We start from the raw sequence: 23548 nt of genomic DNA, 5'->3' as shown, positions 1-23548 counted from the left end.
AGATAAGAGGCATGGATGGACTACACAACTTGGTCAAAGGAGCTACAGAAAAGCTTCTACAGAAACACCTGTTATATCCAGTCATCCCTAGAAACCGTTTTAGTTCCCGCCAAGTTGTTGGAACCGGATAGTTTAGCATTACAGCGACTTTGGCCTTCACTAGATGAACCTGTCCAAAACCAACCTGCTTGCCTAAGTGTGTAACTGTCGCTTTACGTCTGTGTAGGTTCTCAGTCATTCAGGTCATGGTAATCTAAGGACCTTGAAAAGAAAAGCAACTGGACTTCTTGAGTTTCTTTAACACGTTTCACCTCTCATCCAAGAAGCTTCTGACACTTGCCGGACTTTATCAAAGGTGTAAGCATCACAGCAGATTCCTTTGTGTCAAAGTAACTGAGGATAAAACACAGAAAAACCACCATCCTAGCTCTCCTTGTGGGGAACACACCCAGTCATGTCAAAAACTCCACTGACATATTCAAGTTTATTGGAAGCCCACAAACACAGACCAGTACCTACTCTTTGACACCCACGACCCTCTGGAACACAAACTTGGAGTGATCAGGATCCTGCAACACCGGGCAGAAAACATTCCCTCTAAGCCAGAAGGGAAAAAGAAGGAACACATGTGGTTATTCCAACTGGGCTTTCATCACAGTAAAGAAGATCAGACACCAACTAGGGAGAATCAGAAGGACAAATGGAACAACATTGTCATCCTTTATGTAGCAGGTCTGTCAGAAAAACTCAGGAAAGTCTTCTCGAGGCACAACATCCCAGTGTACTTCAGACCCAGCCACACATTCGGACAGAAACTGGTTCATCCCAAAGACAAAACTCCTAAACACAAACTTAGCAACTTAGTGTATGTTGTGCAGTGCAGTGAGGAGTGCTCAGACATCTTCATTGGAGAAAGCAAACAGCCACTTCATAAAGGCATGGCACAACATAAAAGAGCCACCTCGACAGAACAAGACTCAGCTGTGCATCTGCACCTAAAGGTCAAAGGTCACTCTTTCGAGAATGCCAATGTTCACATTTTGGACAGAGAAGACAGATGGTTTGAAGGAGGAATGAAGAGGCGATCTATGTGCACTATGAATGTGTGCATATTACCACGTCATCCAGATACACATTATATTGGGGCACATCCCCCCACACCACATGCATCAAATGCTGAAATGTAGCACAGGTGTTTTTCAGTCCAAATGCCACGAAAGTGTACTGCATAAAATGATCAGGAGTGACGAATGCAGAAATGTCAGAGGCTCTTGGAGTCAAGGAAACCTGCCAGTAACCTTTAAGAATATCCAACTATGACCACCTGACCTATCCAATCTATGCTGCCGATGCAGTCCTCCACACATACGAATGTAACAATAACACCCACTCACATCCTGGGCCATCTGACCTCAGGAAATCACATGATAGGGTGGGGCCAGGTTTCACAATGAGCTCACCCGAAACCCTGGCTGATTGTGACGCACACCCGTTTTCACACCATGGCTCATGTGATTAGGTGGAGGATCATCAGGAGGTTCTTTATCCCTCTTTGGGGGGAAACTCCCACTGGGTTTAAATCTGGGACTCTCCACCATTTGACCTTAGAACTGAAGAAGCTTCTCGGATGAGATGTGAAACATCTTCAAGCAACTTAAAGAAGTCCAGACGCTTTTCTTTCCAAGCTCCTTAGACTCCACCAAGGAGTTTTTGGTAGGGTTTGCATGTGTGTCATTCATTATTTAAACATGATAACTGGAAAAGTTTTGAATTAATAATAATAATAATAATAATAATAATAATAATAATAATAATAATAATAACAATAATAATAATAATGGATTGGATTTATATAGCGCTTTTCAAGGCACCCAAAGCGCTTTACAATGCCACTATTCATTCACTCTCACATACTGGTGGAGGCAGCTACAGTTGTAGCCACAGCTGCTCTGGGGCAGACTGACAGAAGCGAGGCTGCCATATCGCGCCATCGGCCCCTCTGGCCAACACCAGTAGGCGGTAGGGTAAAGTGTCTTGCCCAAGGACACAACGACCACAGCTTCCCCTCGTCAGTGCGTTATGCTCTCCACGGCGGTTTCCACAGTTTGTTCTCACCTGCACATCTGCTTCGTATCAATGCCTGCCTGCCTGCCCTCCAGCCTCCCATTACTCCTCGGACACTGGTAACTCCCACCTCCCTCCTCAGAGCTTACAAAGCCCAAAACCTGCAAAGTAAGAAAAATTAACTCACCAGCTAACTGCTCGTAGCTCCTGCTCCTTACCCATCAATAACTCCTTCTCTCGTTTCTCCGTCTCCTGCCGTGACCTCCTTCAATCCTTCCCAGCTTCTGTCGCCATTTCCCCGTTGCCATTATTAACTTGAATCACACTCTTCTATACATTTTCTGTTTTCAAATAAACACTTCAGTAAATAGCTATACTACGCATCTTGGTGTCTGCATTTGAATCCATTCCTTCAGTTCATGACATGTTAACAGTCCATTAAAATTTGCCTTACATCCACCTTCAAAGTCAACTTAATGATTTATTGGTCAGAAATTGACAAAAAGCCATAGAACCTATGATTAGAAACTACAATTCGGGCAGGTTTGGTTTGTATTGTCAACATACAGAAAGATACCAAACTATTTAAAAGATCGTGTCACATTTGACATCTGACCTCTCCTTCAAGGCCAGTAGATTTGTTTGAAGGTCAAAGTAATAATAATGCTACATAATGCTACTTAAAACTATGTTTCTTACTGCCATTGTTTGTACTGACAAGATGTTGGAATATAGAAATGATGGGGATTCTAAAAGTCAAAGAACTTTAGACCTCTGACTTCTTCTTCAAGGTCAAGTATGGTTGAATGTACATAAAATGTCTTATATTTAAATCTATGTTTAAAATTCTGCTGCCTTTGTGTGTTGGCAAAATGTTTTAAAAATGGATGGATTTTGGGGTGGATTTTAAACATCACAGATCACATTATAGTTTGTATTTAAATGTCATGTCACATTGACCTTTGACCTCACATGGCAATGTGCAAACGTCTCCACAGGGAAAATAACAAAAGCCTGAACTTATTTTTTACTGCACTGCAAAGTTCTTAAATTAAATTCAAAATGAACAAAGAAAACAAAAAAATTGGCTTCCTAAAGATTAAACAAAAGGTCAAAGATTTAAAGAAGAATCAGCTCAGATTTGCCTTCAGGTGACTCCTGTTGTCATTTTAACGTTTTATAACTAAACTTCTTTTTTTTTTTAACTAGAATCAAATAGATTTTGTGCTGTGGCTATGACAGGGTGTAACATTACAGACACATCAGACATGCTTGAACGTGAACACGATGGGACATTCCCATTTTAAACTTTTTGTGAATAATAAAAGCTCCTCAAAGAAGTCTTTGCAATGTTTTTATCAATCATATACTTGAAACATTAATATTTTGTGATTAACCAACAAAGTATTAAAACTCCACAGGTTATCTCTTATCAACTTTAATCACTGAAGCTTGTTTTTGTTTTTTAACATTAGTTTCAGTCTCTGATTCACACAGTGAAAAAAAACCTCTGACAAATTCCCCGAATGTTTTGCACAATCAGAAGCATTCAGAAGGGAGTGCATGAGACAAAAACACCTGGAGAATGATGAGGAAGAGTTCTGTACTTCATCAAATGGACAGAAATGAGACTTTCTGCCGCACCTCACGATGCGGGTTGATGTGTCAGCGTTGTGTCGGTGTTGTTTCTGGATCAACAAAACTAATGTTGGTCCATGTTCAACATACTTTTATAACATGGAAACATGGAAACACACCACACACCAAACTGTAAGCCTAACCATGAACACATCCTAACCCCCGCCCCTAACACTTACCGTAAATGACCCTTTTTTAGATTTTTTCCTGGGTGGACATCAGCAAGTCACAAAGCTATCGCATCATAGCAATTTGATTGGCTAAATGCTATGCTGATCCAGTACAAACTTTATTATTTTGATCCAGGAACACCAACACGCTGATATCAGAGAGACCTCATGGTGTTTGGATGCTAGCATCTACAAACATTACTGAGACAAGATCATACAACTCACAAAATCATCACTGTGAAAGTAGATGTTTGCTAGTGCGTCTGTTGTGCTTCAGTAATAAAGTTCATTCCAAAAACCATTTGGTTTTTTATTTAACTATGTGCATCATTTGTGCATCACACATTTACCAAAAGGTTGTAAACTAGAGGTCATCAATTTCATCCCTATAACAAAGAACAGATTACATTATTTAGACTTTAAAGTACAGACAATGGGTAACTTTATTGTTACATTTAGTCAAATATAGAACATGTGTGGCTCAATCTATTACACCATATCACCCTATGTTATTTAGCATGCCGAATATTATATTAAAAATAAGTTTTAATCATTGTTTTTTATTTCTGAATTGTCCTGCGTGTTAATTCATTTTGATTATTCCAGAAATTCATTGAGTGAATGAATCCTTGCAGTTCCGCTGCTTGTATCCACAGCCTCATTCCTTCAGTGGCAAGAACTGGACCACAACTGAGGTTAGGACCATAACCAACTGCTTTGCTTCCGCACAGCTCTTTTTCCACCACAACACGTCGGTATAGCATCAGCATCACTGCAGACTTCATATCAATCTGTCAGTCAGCACCATTTTTCCCTTACTCATGAATAAAACCCAGTGATACTTAAATGCCTTCATGTGAGGCAACAAGTTCCTGACCCAGAATGAGCAGCGCTTTAAGGAACTCAGGACAAAACCTAACCATATAATTGATGGTTTGCTAAACTCGCCTCTTTGAACTCCCACACCTGAGTTTTTGCCACTGCCAGAGCCATGCTCTGCTTGGTCTGCTCGTAACTACTGGCTGTCTCGTGAATTTGGGCCTTTTTCAGAGACCCCCATTGTACTCTCATTCAATATCTGGGTGTGCCACACCTGTCCTGTATAAGGCCAGGGGACAACATAATGTTGCTCTTTGTCTGCTGGATAAAGTAATATAAATATCTTGATCAATTACAGATTTGCATGTGCTGTTACATTTGAAAAAACATATTTTATAATAATATTTTAACTGAATACAGCAAATATAAACACCTAAAATATTGAAGTGAAAGGAAGTGATCCTTATGGTGTCTTATCATCTTATATATCCAGAATGATTTTATGACATTATGCAAGGTCACTTCACATACCTGACTCATACCTGGGCCTGCTATGATTACATGACTACTACAGAAAATAAACCATGATATGAAACATGCAGTAAGCCTGCAAACAGATGTGCAGGAAATGTCACTGGTTACAGAATATTGAAAAGGTGTTACATATTGTCCGTGCTAGGTTTCTACATGCTATAAATTCAATCTAGACAGTAATCTTGACTTCAAATGAATCTGCATGCCAAATTATTGTCTAACGTTTGAGCATTTTATCCATAGATTTTATACAAAAAAATAGCAACCCAAACATCAGTACAAAGGATGAAGCTGAACATTTTTGTCAGTCGTCACATGGTAATCACAATGTAGGCCCACCCTAAAACACACGCAGCTTTATGATCCTTGTTACACTAGTGGGAAACAAAAGTTACAATATGAATATTGTGTGGTGTTCAGGTGGATGTGAAACTGTAACAGCTGAGACCATAAAACCAGCAGGAAAGTTTTCATTGAGGTCACAGAACAAAGAAGCTACAGTGCTGTTTTCCCATAGACTTCTACACAGCCAGACTTGGTTCTGAAACCACAGGAGTCAACCCCCCCATTGGTCATTAGAAGAAAGGCAGGTTTAAGGCACTTTTCAGCCCTGAAAGCTACATCCATCTTCAACCCATTTAACCTTCACATGTTCACAAGACTGTGTTTGAGCCACATCACAAGAAAAAAGCTAGAATTTGAGGAAAATGTGTTTTGTTGTGGCCCTACTAAAGTACGCCAATACTCTAAAAACACCACCTTCTGTTGGTGTAGGAGTTTACTCAGACTCAGACACAGGCTGTGACTCATAATAAAAGTACAGGGTGGGCCATTTATATGGATACACCGTAATAACATGGGAGTGGTTGGTGATATTAAAGTCCTGTTTGTGGCACATTAGTATATGTGAGGGAGCAAACTCCTCAAGATGGGTGGTGATGGTCACCACCATGGTGGCCATTTAGAAGTCGGCCATCTTGGATACAACTTTTGATTTTTCAATAAGAAGAGGGTCATGTGACACATCAAACTTATTGGTAATGTCACAAGAAAAACAGTGGTGTGCTTGGTTTCAACGTAACTTTATTCTTTCATGAGTTATTTACAAGTTTCTCTTTGTTGACAGCTATTGACTAGGGGTGCAACAATACACAAAATTCACGGTTCGGTTCGGTTCGGTACTTTGGTGTCACGGTTCGATATTTTTTCGATACAAAAAAAATGTTCATGCCTTTTTAATTTGTCATTTATTAAATTTTCACGGCACATTCCGCACCACATCTCTGTGCGTTCATCATTTGTTTGAAGCCAGCTCACCTCCTGCAACTACTTTTCCGAGAATACGTGCTTCTTTTGTGGTTCGGACTCCTTCTGACATTTCTTTGGAGGTGGAGGAACATCACAGTAATTGCTTAAAGGAGCTTCTTCGACATCTTTAAGAGTTCTAAACAAATGTCTGTCCTCCTCCTGAAAATCTTATGTATGCAAACACGCGTTGCAACTTCTTATCTTGTGCCCGTTTTTTATTTTGACAGCGAATGCGCACCTGCGGACCACTTATGTGCAGCCCTGGTTATTTCGCTTGTCATATTGCAGCCACAGAAATTCTTTTGTCCATGAAACCATAAAGCTGCACTTTCTTTTTGCCTTATAGTCTGATTTGTCATAACTTTTCCGTTTTGTGGTAAGCTTTTCTTTGGCTGTCACTTCTTCACCCTGACCTGTCTTATTTGGCTCAGCAGAACTAAAATATTGTGGCGAGCTCAGACAAGGAGGAGACGGAGGTATCGTTTGGTCTTGCTTCCCGTGAGCTAGCCAGGAAGCACAGCCGTTTATTGACATCTGCAGAAGAACACTGCCGCTAGCTAACTGCTCAGCGCGGCAACAGCACAGCAACAACAACAACAACAACAACACCACCACACAGGGCGCCCTCTGACCCCGGAAGGACACACCGTCGCAGCGAGAGGGCGTCACCCGTCACTATGGCAACATAAACAAAACATAACTGTACAAACAGAACCCCGAACAGCCCTGACCCGCTACATAGCCCCCACCTAAGGGGTCAGTCGTCCCCGACGACCCCATTACCCCACACAAAGTCCTGCAAATGTCCAGGTGCCTTCTTTTGGCGCACCGGCCGGTCACGACCGGCGGGGTAAAAGTCACTCGGGTCAGAACATGGGGTGCCACCATCATCCCGCTTCTGACACCAATGTGGCGAGCTCAGACAAGGAGGAGACGGAGGTATCGTTTGGTCTTGCTTCCCGTGAGCTAGCCAGGGAGCACAGCCGTTTATTGACATCTGCAGAAGAACACTGCCGCTAGCTAACTGCTCAGCGCGGCAACAGCACAGCAACAACAACAACACCACACAGGGCGCCCTCTGACCCCGGAAGGACACACCGTCGCAGCGAGAGGGCGTCACCCGTCACTATGGCAACATAAACAAAACATAACTGTACAAACAGAACCCCGAACAGCCCTGATCCGCTACAATATATATCCTGCTGCTTTTACACACGCACTCACATAATGCTCAGCGATTCTCTGCACGATCAACATGTTTAAGCTTGCTGCGGGAGATTTTACTTGTCATGTTTGCATAGTAAGCTAACGATTGATAAGACAACGTCAGAGGAATTGGTGCGCAAATTATCATCACTCACCAATCAGTGCTGTCGCTCTCTATACACAGTTCGCGCGATTGCAAAGTGAAAGCAAGAAAACAAGCGCAAATTCAAACGCGATTTCAATATGTCACATATTGGCAGTGGCTCACCGATGCCAATGACATAATTACCCAGCTACATTTCCGAAAGAATGCAAAAGCATTGACATATATTTTTCCTTCCTACAATAGCCCGACGGGCAGGGTAGCCCATCTGAAAAAAATCGCTAGCCCCAGGACGTCGGGCTAGCGATTTTGCGAGCCCTGTATCTGATTGAGGAATCACTCATCTTTGGAAAAGAGAGTTTATTACAGAGAAATGCCTCTTTCCAAAATAAAAGCTATACTATCCGCTTCTTCTGGGCTATATTCTCAGCAGCATAAGGAGAATCATGTGCTAACAGCTGTCTAAATGACTCGGCTAAAGTTAGTAGCATGCTTGTTGTTTTTGTCTTTGCACTAGGATGATGTCGGTGTAAATGTGCAGTCATATTCGTTGTGTTCCCACTAGTGCTTTCAGGTTAATCTCGTTGAAATGACCTTAACGCCACAACACGGCAAATCTCCGTTAACGAGCTACCGCCGATCGCCCTGTGCATGGGGCTAGACGGCCAACACGTTAACGAGCTAACGGCGCTAACACACTAGTTCCCACCTATGTAATTGAGCATTGCATGGCACATCCAACATACTGTTTTACTTTAGTCCATGACTCGCTTACCTTCAGGGTCATACGTCACATGAAAACCAAAATAATTCCAGACGCCAGATCTGAATGAGGGGGGGGGGGGGGGGGGGGGGGTCCATGTTGCAAGGAGAGCTTAACTTCTGTCTCGCTAGCTTGCCCTGCGCTCTTCCTTCTGACTATGCTGTCTGTGTTGAGCGCTCAGTGGATCTGCGCTCGACAGTGCAGCCTAGGCGGAGTAGTCGAACGCAGATTCACTGAGCGCTCAACACAGACAGCATAGTCAGAAGGAAAGTTGATAAAATAAATTACAAATGTTGTATTGTTCGATACATATGCGTACCGAACCGAAAGCACTGTATCGAACGGTTCAATATCGATACGAATATCGTTGCACCCCTACTATTGACATGTTGAAGAGGTTAACACGTGAGGAGCGGATCGAAACTGTGTTGATATCTGGTGAACGCAGTAACCGGGTCATTGCAGCAGATTTCAATGCAAGACAGCCTACTAGACCACCCATCTCCCATGCTACAGTTAGCAAACTGCTTGCTGAGTTTCGTGAAACTGGTTCAGTGTTGGATTTGCCAAAATATGGATGCAAGAAAACTGTCACTAATGAAGAAACATCAGTGCCTGTCCTAGCTTCATTCAGCAAGAGCCTACAGCGTAGCACTCGCCGCATGTCACTGGAGAGTGGCATTAGTCGAACATCCCTTCGGCGGATATTAGCTACTCACAAATGGCACCCTTACAAACTCCAGCTACTGCAGCATCTCAACGAGGATGACCCAGATCAGCACACAGAATTTGCAGAATGGGCAAAACAAAAACTGGAACAGGACCCTCAGTTCATGCAGAAGATTTTGTTCAGTGATGAGGCAAACTTTTATGTGAATGGTGAAGTTAACCAACCAAACCACCGCTATTGGTCTGACACTAACCCACATTGGATGGATCCTCCAAGACTGTTGGAACAACAAAAGTGATGGTTTGGTGTGGTATATGGGGTACAACGATAGTGGGTCCATTCTTCATCTACATGATGATGTGTTTCCCTCTTTATGCACTGAAGCTGGCACGTTCCCTGAGTTTTTCCAGCAAGATGGTGCACCACCACATTATGGGTGCCAGGTCCGAGCATTCCTAGATGAACAGTTTCCTGGAAAGTGGATTGGTCGTCGTGGGCCAGTTGAATGGGCCCCAAGGTCTCCCGATCTGACCCCCTTAGACTTTTATCTTTGGGGTCATCTGCAGGCAATAGTCTATCGTGGGACGATGCGAGATGTGCAGCACTTGAAACTACGGATACTGGATGCCTGTGCTGGCATTTCTCCTGCGGTGTTGCTATCAGTGTGTGAAGAGTGGGAAAAGAGGGTTGCATTGACAATCCAACACAATGGGCAGCACATTGAACACATTTTATAAGTGGTCAGAAACTTGTAAATAACTCATGAAAGAATAACGTTACATTAAAACCAAGCACACCATTGTTTTTCTTGTGACATTACCAATAAGTTTGATGTGTCACATGGCCCTCTTCCTATTGAAAAAACAAAAGTTGTATCCAAGATGGCCGACTTCTAAATGGCCACCATGGTCACCACCCATCTTGAGGAGTTTGCCCCCTCACATACTAATGTGCCACAAACAGGACTTTAATATCACCAACCATTCCCATGTTATTACGGTGTATCCATATAAATGGCCCACCCTGTATATTACATTAGATTAAGCTAGCTTACTGGTTTAAATTCTCTTTTTAAGTCTGAGTGCAACTTATTTAAAAATACCACCATGTCTGCAGCTGGAAGAATATTGCAGCTGTATGCATCAAACCACATTCAAACTGCCTGACGTGTTGATTCTAAACATAACCAACATGTAAACCCGTATTAACAGGGTTGGCTCGGATTCCATCTCACTGTATGTTGAATGAATTACATCCTAAAAACTGTATAATACTTAGCGCCGTATATCTGACAGTTCCATTCAGTTCATATCAGTTAGATTTATATAGCACCAACAGTCGGCTCAAGTCACTTTACATTGTACAGTAAAGAACTTAAAATAATGAAGAAAACCCCAGCAGTCAAAACTATGAGCAAGCACTTGGTGACAGTGGGAAGGAAAAACTCCCTTTTAATAGGAAGAAACCTGAGGCAGAACCAGGCTCAGGGAGGGCCCCCCATCTGCTGCAACTGGTTCGGAGTGAGGGGAGAAAAACGTTACTTACTGTAATAATAATGACTTTAATTATTTTAAAAACCATAGGGCTATTTCGAAATGAACAGAAATGATTCCTGATGCTTCCCATGAATTTGTTGTCCTCATCTGATTTACATTTTATTGTTTAAGAAACACACAAGTGAGTGAGACATGAGTGCCAAATTTAGCTCAAACTTTCCAAGTTCATGTGAATGTTGCTGGCTGAATGCTGAATCAGTGTGACACCACATGCATGCATAACATCCATGTGGTGTCTCTTGTACTTTCAACGGTTATTACTGAGAAAAGTCTCCTGTGTGATTCCACAGCTTGTCTGTCAGACAGCCAGCACTAAGACACTCACCACAGGTCATGACTCTCATGGGAACCTTTGATAGATTCCAAGCCCACAATAAAACTTTCATCCCAGCAGTCATAGGAGTCAAAAAATCCAAACGTGTTTTACTACATTCCATTCATTCAAGTCATTCTCCTGCTGCCTTTTGTTGTGTCCTTGTTTATTTACATAATTACTGGCTGGAAGTTTGTTGCTCAGTTGGAGATTCCTGTTGTATCTGTGCTCAGTCTGTTTATTGAGCTGCCCATTGGACTCCTTATATTGTCTGGATACTCATATGACCTGTATCATCATTAAACTGTGGTTGCTCTCCTGTGTTTCACACCGCACCAATGATAAAAAGTGTAATAATAAAGAGCAGATTATGCAGATGAGAGAGAGATCAGATTTTTGTAGTTTTAGTCACACCCTCGCTCAAGTGAGACGTAATTAATAGGGAAACTCGATGTGTAAAAACCGGTTCCTCATTTTAGTTTAACAGTGAAACAGTTTATATAGAGAACCGAAAGCACAGAGAAAAAAAAGCCCAAAAAAAAATACCCTCTATAGTAAAATGGCAAAAGTCACAGCCACGTCATGGATATTCCCAAGATGCAAAGTGGGGTCTCCCCGCTTCTTCTTCCAACTGTATAAATGTGAAGCAGGTGGACAGCAGTGACACAGCACAGAGAACAAGCCGACAGAGCTCAGCTGAGACTTTAATCCACTGTTGCAACACGAAGCCAACAAACAAACTTCAGGATGGCCGCTCCTCGTCTCGCTCTGTCTGTGGTTGTGCTCATGCTGGCTGTCATCGCTCTGACTGAGGGTAAGGCTCGTTTTAATTAAGAGACTTTTACATTTTTGGGTATGGAAGCCAAAACAAATAGTAAATATTGAGATCTAGTCCTGAATATACATGTATTAAAAATGCAAAGACATATAGTAAATCATTAGTGTGATTTCCTGTATTACTGGTGATGAGTAGTCGCTATTTTTCCAAAAATATTAAAACACACACACAGAATTAATGCAGCAAATAATATTAACATATCACTTCATAGAGATAGTTAAGAGAGGACAGGTCACATGACAAATCTGACCACTTCATAACTCAGGGGAACAAATGAGCAGTTGCACAGTGTCGTCAACTAAACATACAGTATCAGATGTGACCTCACACCAGCCAGCAGGAAACTGAATCGGAACAAAAACCAAGAAGCAGATGATGTGGTGCTGTGTCAGTGGCTCAGTTGTTAACTTGTTCCTGTTTGTTTGCAGGTATGCGCGGTACTGGCCCAAAAAAGTGCTGCTTCCGCTTCAATGACCAGGAAGTGCCTAAAGGAAAAGTGGTCAGCTACGTCAAGACCAGCCAGCGCTGCTCCAAGCCCGCCATCCTGTAAGTACACAACCTCACAAACACACATCACCACCATCACCAAACCTGCCCCTCCATCCTCTGACTCTCCTCTTTCTGTGAACCTTCAGGCTGAACACAGTGGCAGGCCGACAGCTGTGTGTCAGACCTTCGGCCCCCTGGGTGAAGCAGCTCATCAGCTACCTGGATGCCAAAGCCGTCCCAGGAGAGACATCCAACCTGTAACCATGGAAACTACTTTGGAAGAGCCTTCATGGACAAAAGCTGGACAGTTTATATGTTTAAATGCTGGAAGTTTGTATAACCAAACAGCAGCTCTTCTGTCTACATGCTGAATCTGTACCTCATAATGTTATAGCTACATCCTGAGTACAGGTTTCCACTGGGTCAAAAAATTTACGAATGATCTTTCTGCAGTCCAACGATTTTGTGTGTGTGCTTGTTTACACTGCCATTCTTTTAATACTGATATTTAACATTTCTGACTATGAATGTTTTATGATATTTTACAAAACAAGTGTGTTTTTGCTTAATACAACACTGAAAGTCTGACCGTAAGCACTGTGATACTTTGAAGTGTAATCTGAAATGACTTGAGAAGCTGTTCTTTGTGAAAGAGCAGTGCCTCCCACCTCCACATGGTGTCATCAGTAAACAGCAGAGTATAAGCTATAGGCTGCAGCACTGTTCCTGCACTGTGGACAGTTTGTTTGGTTTATATGTAAAGTCTGAGTAAACATTTTTTGTTTTGCATGCTTATGCTACTAAGTGTACTCCTTAAATTAAAGTTACAGGATCAGCTAAAGTTTGTCTTTGTCATCCTGTGTTTTGTTGCATACTGCAACAACTCATGTCACTTAAATAGACACCAGAGCAACTTATGATAGTACTGATAATATGATATCCTCTCGCTGAAGATCACGTTGAGGGATTTGTGTTAAGTGTTCTTGCAGCCCTCCAGTGGGTCCTATAAGGCACTGTTTCCCACACACTTTGCCGTGGCACATAGGTGTGCTGTGAGAAATGATCCGGTGCGCTGTGGCAGATTATCTAGTTCCACCTGATTCGTACTATAAGGGCCTGTCTCAATATGCGTACTTGTGCGTATTTGCGGTCTCGTGGCCTCGTGATACGTCATCAGACCAAGTAGTGTTCCAATTCAAAGGGGGTGTCCAAATTTATAGGCTGCATCCTCCTGCATCCTTCCGGCCTACCCGGCCTTCGGAGGACCCGGCCCAAATAGACCGCGGTGGCCGTGTCCTCCGAAGGCCGGGCCGGAAGTGAGAGGCTGTGAAACTGGACGGTCTAGCCTTCAGATTTGCGTCACCAGCTGGAGTTTAATAAACTCAGCCGTCTCCTCCTCGATGTCTAAAATATAACAGGACACTGGCGTAAATCCTCGATCATCTCACACTTCTCTTTAATCACTTTTCTGTTTATTCAGCTGTAATCTCAGCCAAACCGATTTACTCACAAAGAAATTAAACACTGAAAACAGCCAATCAAGAACATTTTTAAGTTACCTAAGTGACTTTTACATATACATATATATATATATATATATATATATATATATATATATATATATATATATATATATATCCAGCTGCTATTCTGGATATATATATATATTCTCCACAGAACCAGCAAAGGTGTACTCTCAGTGGCAAGGGAACAATAAGAGAACAGTACCACCAAGGCTGGAGACGGAGCAATACTGGAAGAGCATATGGGAGAAGGATGCAACCCATAACGGCAATGCTCAGTGGCTAGAGGATCTGAGGGCAGACCACAGCGACCTCCCTGAACAGGGTCCAGTAACCATCACAGTGGCAGATATCCAAGAAAGGGTCTCCAGTATGAAGAGTTGGACAGCACCAGGGCCCGACATGGTTCACACCTACTGGCTGAAGAAGCTGACTGCACTCCACGAGCGTCTGGCAGCACAAATGAACCAGCTGCTAGTTAACGAAAGACACCCGGAATGGCTAACTGAAGGCCGGACGGTCCTGATCCCCAAGGACCCCAAGAAGGGACCGGTCCCCTCCAACTACCGACCAATAACCTGCCTCAGTACTACATGGAAGCTCCTGTCAGGTATCATATCGGCTAAGATGAACAGGCACATGGGTCAATACATGAGCGGGACACAGAAAGGAATTGGCAAGAATACCAGAGGTGCAAAACACCAGCTACTGGTAGACAGAACAATCAGCCGAGACTGCAAGACCAGACTGACCAACCTGTGCACTGCCTGGATTGATTACAAGAAGGCCTATGACTCAATGCCCCACAGCTGGATACTGGAATGCCTAGAATTGTACAAGATCAATGGGACCCTAAGAGCCTTCATCAGGAACTCAATGGGGATGTGGCGTACAACACTAGAGGCCAACTCCAAGCCCATAGCACAAGTTACCATCAAGTGCGGGATCTACCAAGGAGATGCTCTGTCCCCACTGCTGTTCTGCATAGGCCTGAACCCCCTCAGTGAGATCATTAACAAGACTGGCTACGGATACCGACTACGGAACGGAGCAGTTGTCAGCCACCTCCTGTACATGGATGACATCAAGCTGTATGCCAAGAGTGAACGAGACATCGATTCACTGATCCACACTACCAGGCTATACAGCAATGACATTGGAATGTCGTTCGGACTGGAGAAGTGTAGTCGGATGGTAACAAAGAGAGGGAAGGTAGTCAGAACTGAGGGGATTGAACTACCAGAAGGCAACATTGCAGACATAGAGGACAGTTAGAAGTACCTGGGGATCCCGCAGGCAAATGGGAACCATGAAGAGGCCGCTAGAAAGGCTGCAACCACCAAGTACCTGCAGAGGGTCAGGCAAGTCCTGAGGAGTCAGCTGAATGGTAAGAACAAGATCCGGGCCATCAACACATACGCCCTGCCCGTGATCAGGTACCCTGCTGGGGTAATAAGCTGGCCAAAGGAGGAGATAGAAGCCACTGACATAAAGACAAGAAAGCTCCTTACCATGCATGGAGGGTTTCACCCCAAGTCCAGCACCCTGAGGCTGTACGCTAAGCGGAAGGAAGGGGGCCGGGGACTGGTGAGTGTCAGCACCACAGTCCAGGATGAGACAACGAACATCCAAGAATACATTGGGAAGATGGCCCCAACTGACCGAGTGCTCAGTGAATACCTCAGGCAGCAGAAACCCAAGAAAGAGGATGGAGACGAGGAACCATCATGGAAGGACAGGCCCCTGCACGGTATGTACCACCGGCAGATAGAGGAGGTGGCTGATATCCAGAAATCCTACCAGTGGCTGGACAAAGCTGGACTGAAAGACAGCACAGAGGCACTAATCATGGCAGCACAAGAACAAGCTCTGAGCACAAGATCCATAGAGGCTGGGGTCTATCACACCAGGCAAGACCCCAGGTGCAGGCTGTGTAAAGATGCCCCAGAGACAATCCAGCACATAACAGCAGGGTGCAAGATGCTAGCAGGCAAGGCATACATGGAACGCCATAACCAAGTAGCCGGCATAGTGTACAGGAACATCTGTGCTGAGTACAACCTGGAAGTCCCGAGGTCAAAATGGGAGATGCCCCCAAGGGTGGTGGAGAATGACCGAGCTAAGATCCTGTGGGACTTCCAGATACAGACGGACAAAATGGTGGTGGCTAACCAACCGGACATAGTGGTGGTAGACAAACAGAAGAAGACGGCCACAGTGATCGATGTAGCGGTTCCGAATGACAGCAATATCAGGAAGAAGGAACACGAGAAGCTGGAGAAATACCAAGGGCTCAGAGAAGAGCTCGAGAGGATGTGGAGGGTGAAGGTAACGGTGGTCCCCGTGGTAATCGGAGCACTAGGTGCGGTGACTCCCAAGCTAGGCGAGTGGCTCCAGCAGATCCCGGGAACAACATCGGAAATCTCTGTCCAGAAGAGCGCAGTCCTGGGAACAGCTAAGATACTGCGCAGGACCCTCAAGCTCCCAGGCCTCTGGTAGAGGACCCGAGCTTGAAGGATAAACCGCCCGCAGGGGCGTGCTGGGTGTTTATATACAGTGTTGGGGAGTAACGGAATACATGTACCGCCGTTACGTATTTAAAATACAAAATATGAGTAACTGTATTCCGTTACAGTTACCGTTTAAAAAGGTGGTATTCAGAATACAGTTACTTTGTTGAAATAAATGGATTACACTGCGGTACTTTCCTGGTTCATATTGTGGTGGGTCAGGACTGTTTGGGTTTTGTTTGACAGCTACGTGCTGTTGTTCCAGGCGGCAGCGTTACGGTTGCCATGGTTACAGGGCGACGCTCTCTCTCTCTCTCTCTCTGCGACTGTGTGATTCCTGGGTGAGAGAGCGCCTTTTGTTGTTGTTGTTGTTGTTGTGCTAAGCTAACAGGCAGAATGCTACAAGCATAGCTCTAAAGAATGTAGCATCATGGGCAGTGTAGTCCGTGCTGCAGGGAGAATGGACTGCCATACACGTTAATGTGTCTGTGAGCGAGGGAGGGAGAAAAAGGCAAAGTACGAGTTGTCATCGAGCAAAAACGGGAGCTGGAAGCATGTAAATATAATAATAACCACTTCAGCCAAGAAGAGTGCCTGACGAGCCCAGTTGTAAGTAAGCTATTAAGACTCGACTGTACACCGTGTTCGTGTTTTCCTCCGAAACAATAAGTTCCGTTGGAGCAGCCTTTCAACGCCTCTCTCTGTCTCTCGCAAGAAAAGTTGACCCACACAACAAAGTAAAGCTATTTTTCGGCTACGAGCCGACAGGGACCCCGCCGTATTAGTCAGAGGTCCCTTTACTACAGTTCGGAGTCGCGGACCTTCAGTAATAGTAATAAATCACACAGCAATAGTACATTCACGTTGTTGTAAAAAGCATGATAATATATTAAGTAATCCAAAGTATTCAGAATACGTTACTGTCATTGAGTAACGTAACGGAATACGTTACAGAATACATTTTGGGGCATGTAATCTGTATTCTGTAATGGAATACATTTTAAAAGTAACCTTCCCAACACTGTACATATATATATATATATATATATATATATATATATATATATATATATATATATATATATATATATACAGTGAACAAAAATATAAACGCAACACTTTTGTTTTTGCTCCCATTCCCCATGGGATGGACGTAGAGACCTAAAATTCATTCCAGATACACAATATAACCATCCCTCCCAAACAGTGGTCACAAATCAGTCCAAATGTGTGGTAGTGGGCACATCTGCCATATTGAGATAATCCATCCCACCTCACAGGTGTGCCACATCAGGATGCTGATCTGACATCATGAGTAGTGCACAGGTGTACCTCAGACTGCCCACAACAAAAGGCCACCCTGGAATGTGCAGTTTTGTCTCACAGCAAAATGCCACAGATGCCACAAGCAATGAGGGAGCGTGCAATTGGCATGCTGACAGCAGGAATGTCAACCAGATCTGTCGCCCGTGCATTGAATGTTCATTTCTCAACCATAAGCCGTCTCCACAGGCGTTTCAGAGAATATGGCAGCACATCCAACCGGCCTCACAACCGCAGACCTCGTGTAACCACACCAGCCCAGGACCTCCACATCCAGCAGGTTCACCTCCAAGATCGTCTGAGACCAGCCACCCAGACAGCTGCTGGAACAATTGGTTTGCACAACCAAACAATTTCTGCACAAACTGTCAGAAACCGTCTCAGGGACGCTCAACTGCATGCCCGTCGTCCTCATCGGGGTCTTGACCTGACTCCAGCTCGTCGCCGTAACAGACTTGTGTGGGCAAATGCTCACATTCGATGGCGTCTGGCACGTTGGAGAGGTGTGCGCTTCACGGATGAATCATGGTTCACATTGTTCAGGGCAGATGGCAGCTGAGAATGTCCCAGTTCTTGCATGGCCAGCATACTCACCGGACATGTCACCCATTGAGCATGTTCGGGATGTGCTTGACCGGCGTATACGACAGCGTGTACCAGTTCCCACGAATATCCAACAACCTCGCACAGCCATTGAAGTGGAGTGGACCAACATTCCACAGGCCACAATTGACAATCTGATAGACTCCATGCGACGATGTGTTGCACTGCATGAGGCAAATGGTGGTCACACCAGATACTGACCGGTTCTGGGTCCCCAGACCCCCAATAGCGCAAAAAACTGCACATTCCAGGGTGGCCTTTTGTTGTGGGCAGTCTGAGGTACACCTGTGCACTACTCATGATGTCAGATCAGCATCCTGATGTGGCACACCTGTGAGGTGGGATGGATTATCTCAATATGGCAGATGTGCCCACTACCACACATTTGGACTGATTTGTGACCACTGTTTGGGAGGGATGGTTATATTGTGTATCTGGAATGAATTTTAGGTCTCTACGTCCATCCCATGGGGAATGGGAGCAAAAACAAAAGTGTTGCGTTTATATTTTTGTTGAGTGTATATATATATATGTATACTTCTATATCAGTCTCCGAAAATGTCGCAAATATGATGCCTTGATAAACTGAGCAGATATTTGAAGTTTACATAGCTACATTCTTGCCTGAAAATATCTTAAAAGTTTATTTTGTGACCCAGAAAGAATAATAACAGTAATATTAAAACTTAGTGGCGGCCACCATTGTTGGAAACTGGAATTGGCTGGGCCGCACTATGAATTCTGGGACATGGTGGGCCACGAAGGATACACCTGACCCATCCTTCAAATCTGGGGAAAAGGAGGATGTATTTGTCACTTGCATTTGGAGGAGTCTACGAAATTGGACAGCCTTTGTTGCATTGCTGTTACATAATTGGCCTACACATGCGGCCTCAGGAGGACGAAGCCCATGAATTTGGAAACCCGCAAAGTACGCATCAAGCCGAGAAAGCAAAAAATTCCCTGATGTCTTCTTGCTCCACCCGTTTTATTGGGCATGCATCAGTGGTGACTTGTGTTGCAGCCCGTTCACACTGCCTAGGCATAATATAGTGTCGATTTGTCAAGTCCCGAGACGTTCCTGAGGCACCCGAAAGGTGACCTTCCGCATTCTTATGCCACGTGCCGGCTTATGGATGAAATCCAGCAGAATGACGCTCCTGTGGTAATCCACGTCCCAGCCGTGTATTGCAGCCCTAACCCTAACCTTATCCCTAACCCATAACCATAATCTTATCTAACCGATCTAACCTTAACCAGGACTTTAATGATAAGTAAAACGAACGTACATGTGAAGATTCATTCCAAATGGTTCTCATGTTTCCTCATTTTTCCAATCTGGGAAAATATGGACATGTTGGGTGCGCAGGAGCGTAAAATACTGACGATTTGTCACCTAGTGTAAAATGTTAGGCTTTGGAGTGGGGAGTGTTGTGTGTGGACTTGGTGAGTTAAATACCACAGAATTTCGATCAAAACTCAAATGCAGCATTGGTGGAGAAGCACAGACAGTGTTGGGGAGTAACGGAATACATGTACCGCCGTTACGTATTTAAAATACAAAATATGAGTAACTGTATTCCGTTACAGTTACCGTTTAAAAAGGTGGTATTCAGAATACAGTTACTTTGTTGAAATAAATGGATTACACTGCGGTACTTTCCTGTTTCAATTTGTCGCGGGTCAGGACTGTTTGGGTTTTGTTTGACAGCTACGTTCTGTTGTTCCAGGCGGCAGCGTTACGGTTGCCATGGTTACAGGGCGACGCTCTCTCTCTCTCTCTCTCTGCGACTGTGTGTTTCCTGGGTGAGAGAGCGCCTTTTCGTTGTTGTTGTTGTGCTAAGCTAACAGGCAGAATGCTACAAGCATAGCTCTAAAGAATGAAGCATCATGGGCAGTGTAGTCCGTGTTGCAGGGAGAATGGACTGCCATACACGTTATGGGTCTGTGAGCGCGAGGAGGTCGAAAAAGGGGAGTGGAACGGTAGGAGTTGTCATCGAGGAAAAACGGGAGCTGGAAGCATGTAAATATAATAATAACCACTGCAGCCAAGAAGAGTGCCTGACGAGCCCAGTTGTAAGTAAGCTATTAAGACTCGACTGTACACCGTGTTCGTGTTTTCCTCCGAAAACAATAAGTTCCGTTGAAGCAGTCTTTCAACGCCTCTCTCTGTCCCTCGCAAGAAAAGTTGACCCACACAACAAAGTAAAGCTATTTTTCGGCTACGAGCCGACAGGGACCCCGCCGTATTAGTCAGAGGTCCCTTTACTACAGCTCGGAGTCGCGGACCTTCAGTAATAGTAATAAATCACACAGCAATAGTACATTCACGTAGTTGTAAAAAGCATGATAATATATTAAGTAATCCAAAGTATTCAGAATACGTTACTGTCATTGAGTAACGTAACGGAATACGTTACAGAATACATTTTGGGGCATGTATTCTGTATTCTGTAATGGAATACATTTTAAAAGTAACCTTCCCAACACTGAGCACAGATAAGCACAGCTCAGTTTATCAAGACATCACATATTTGCAAAAGTGCTCTGACGTTTCGGAGAAATCTGTTACCCGCCAGCTCGATAGCAGACCGGGAGGTCAAGGCTCATTAGAGCCCAGCGAAAACAGCGGACTCCACCCCCCGCTGTCTTTCGCTACTCCGGTTAAACATAATATATAAGTGTCTTATATAACTTAAAATGTTAATGTTTGGTTTATTTCAGTATTTTATTTGTTCCTGAGGAAATCGGTTTAGCTGAGATTAAAGTTAAGCTTCATAACATATTAATCACAGTTAAATTAATTCAATTCAATTCAATTCAATTTTATTTATATAGCGCCAAATCACAACAAAAGTCGCCTCAAGGCGCTTCATAGATACAGAGAAAAACCCAACAATCATATGACCCCCTATGAGCAAGCACTTTGGCGACAGTGGGAAGGAAAAACTTCCTTTTAACAGGAAGAAACCTCCGGCAGAACCAGGCTCAGGGAGGGGCGGCCATCTGCTGCGACCGGTTGGGGTGAGAGAAGGAAGACAGGATAAAGACATGCTGTGGAAGAGAGACAGAGGTTAATAACAGATATGATTCAATGCAGAGAGGTCTATTAATACATAGTGAGTGAGAAAGGTGACTGGAAAGGAAAAACTCAATGCATCATGGGAATCCCCCGGCAGCCTACATCTATTGCAGCATAACAAAGGGAGGATTCAGGGTCACCTGGTCCAGCCCTAACTATATGCTTTAGAAAAAAGGAAAGTTTTAAGCCTAATCTTAAAAGTAGAGATAGTGTCTGTTTCCCGAATCCAAACTGGAAGCTGGTTCCACAGAAGAGGGGCCTGAAAACTGAAGGCTCTCCCTCCCATTCTACTTTTAAATACTCTAGGAACAACAAGTAGGCCTGCAGAGCGAGAGCGGAGCGCTCTAATAGGGTGATATGGTACTACAAGGTCATTAAGATAAGATGGGGCCTGATTATTTAAGACCTTGTATGTGAGGAGCAGGATTTTGAATTCAATTCTGGATTTAACAGGAAGCCAATGAAGGGAAGCCAAAACAGGAGAAATATGCTCTCTCTTTCTAGTCCCTGTCAGGACTCTTGCTGCAGCATTTTGGATTAGCTGAAGGCTTTTCAGTGAGTTTTTTGGACATCCTGATAATAATGAATTACAGTAGTCCAGCCTGGAAGTAATAAATGCATGAACTAGTTTTTCAGCGTCACTCTGAGACAGGATATTTCTAATTTTAGAGATGTTGCGCAAATGGAAGAAAGCAGTCTTACATATTTGTTTAATATGTGCGTTGAAGGACATGTCCTGGTCAAAAATGACTCCAAGGTTCCTCACCGCGTTACTGGAGGCCAAGGTAATGCCATCCAGAGTAAGAATCTGATTAGATACCATATTTCTAAGATTTTCAGGGCCGAGTACAATAACCTCAGTTTTATCTGAATTAAGAAGCAGAAAGTTAGCGGCCATCCAGGTCTTTATGTCTTTAAGACATTCCTGCAGTTTAACTAATTGGTGTGTGTTATCTGGCTTCATGGACAGATAGAGCTGGGTGTCATCTGCATAGCAGTGAAAATGTATGCTATGTCTTCTAATGATACTGCCTAAGGGAAGCATGTATAATGTAAACAGAATTGGTCCTAGCACTGAACCCTGTGGAACTCCATAATTAACCTCAGTGTGTGAAGAGGACTCTCCATTTACATGCACGAATTGGAGTCTATTAGATAGATATGATACAAACCACTGCAGCGCAGTACTTGTAATACCTACAGCATGTTCTAATCGCTCTAATAGGATATTATGGTCGACAGTATCGAACGCTGCACTGAGGTCTAGCAGGACAAGCACAGAGATGAGTCCACTGTCAGAGGCCATAAGAAGATCATTTGTAACCTTCACTAAAGCTGTTTCTGTGCTGTGCTGAGCTCTGAAACCTGACTGAAACTCTTCAAATAAACCATTCCTCTGCAGATGATCTGTTAGCTGTTTGACAACTACTCTTTCAAGGATTTTTGATATGAAAGGAAGGTTGGAGATTGGCCTATAATTAGCTAAGACTGCTGGGTCTAGAGATGGCTTTTTGAGTAAAGGTTTAACTACAGCCAGCTTGAAGGCCTGTGGTACATAGCCGATTATTAGAGATAGGTTGATCATATTTAAGATCGAAGAATTAATTAATGGCAGGACTTCTTTGAGCAGTTTTGTAGGAATGGGGTCTAAAAGACACGTTGATGGTTTGGAGGAAGTAATTATTGAAGTTAACTCAGAAAGAGGGGAAGGCAGTAAAAATTCCGGAAATGTGACATCATCAAGTACGCTGGTGTTCCAATGGTACAAATCTCCAGTCCGTACTCACGTTATCATAAAGTCCGGACTTAGCAAGAACGCGAGAACGGACTTGTGTAATTGAGAATTGAAAAAGGGCATCGGAATCACAAGCAAACAAGGATTTGGTTAAATGTTATTTCTCTTTATTTTGAACAAGTGAAGGTTGAACTCTACACCTGCAAAGGACATCAGTAGTTGTTTCATTGTCTGTTTATGTGACACGAGCTGTTACACTCTGTAAGAAGACACACAATGACAAAGTTTCACTGATCCTTTA

At 43.7% G+C, this 23548-nt stretch overlaps 1 protein-coding gene across 1 annotated transcript; it reads left to right on the top strand.

Annotated features, from left to right (window-relative positions):
• The first annotated feature begins 11821 nt into the window (after positions 1 to 11821).
• On the top strand, positions 11822 to 13302 carry LOC147326660 (monocyte chemotactic protein 1B-like). The gene is made up of 3 exons (XM_086302651.1): positions 11822 to 11958; positions 12411 to 12528; positions 12618 to 13302. The coding sequence occupies exons 1-3, from the start codon at positions 11892 to 11894 to the stop codon at positions 12730 to 12732; spliced, it is 300 nt and encodes a 99-aa protein (XP_086158777.1). The 5' UTR covers positions 11822 to 11891; the 3' UTR covers positions 12733 to 13302.
• Positions 13303 to 23548: the final 10246 nt, after the last annotated feature.

The sequence above is a fragment of the Aulonocara sp. 'chitande type north' Nkhata Bay genome, linkage group LG7 (genome assembly GCF_057382095.1).
Source record: "Aulonocara sp. 'chitande type north' Nkhata Bay isolate Kocher_YH1m ecotype deep benthic linkage group LG7, A_spYH_male_GT1.1, whole genome shotgun sequence".
Lineage (NCBI taxonomy): Eukaryota > Metazoa > Chordata > Actinopteri > Cichliformes > Cichlidae > Aulonocara > Aulonocara sp. 'chitande type north' Nkhata Bay.
This window is presented reverse-complemented; position numbering and strand designations above follow the sequence as displayed.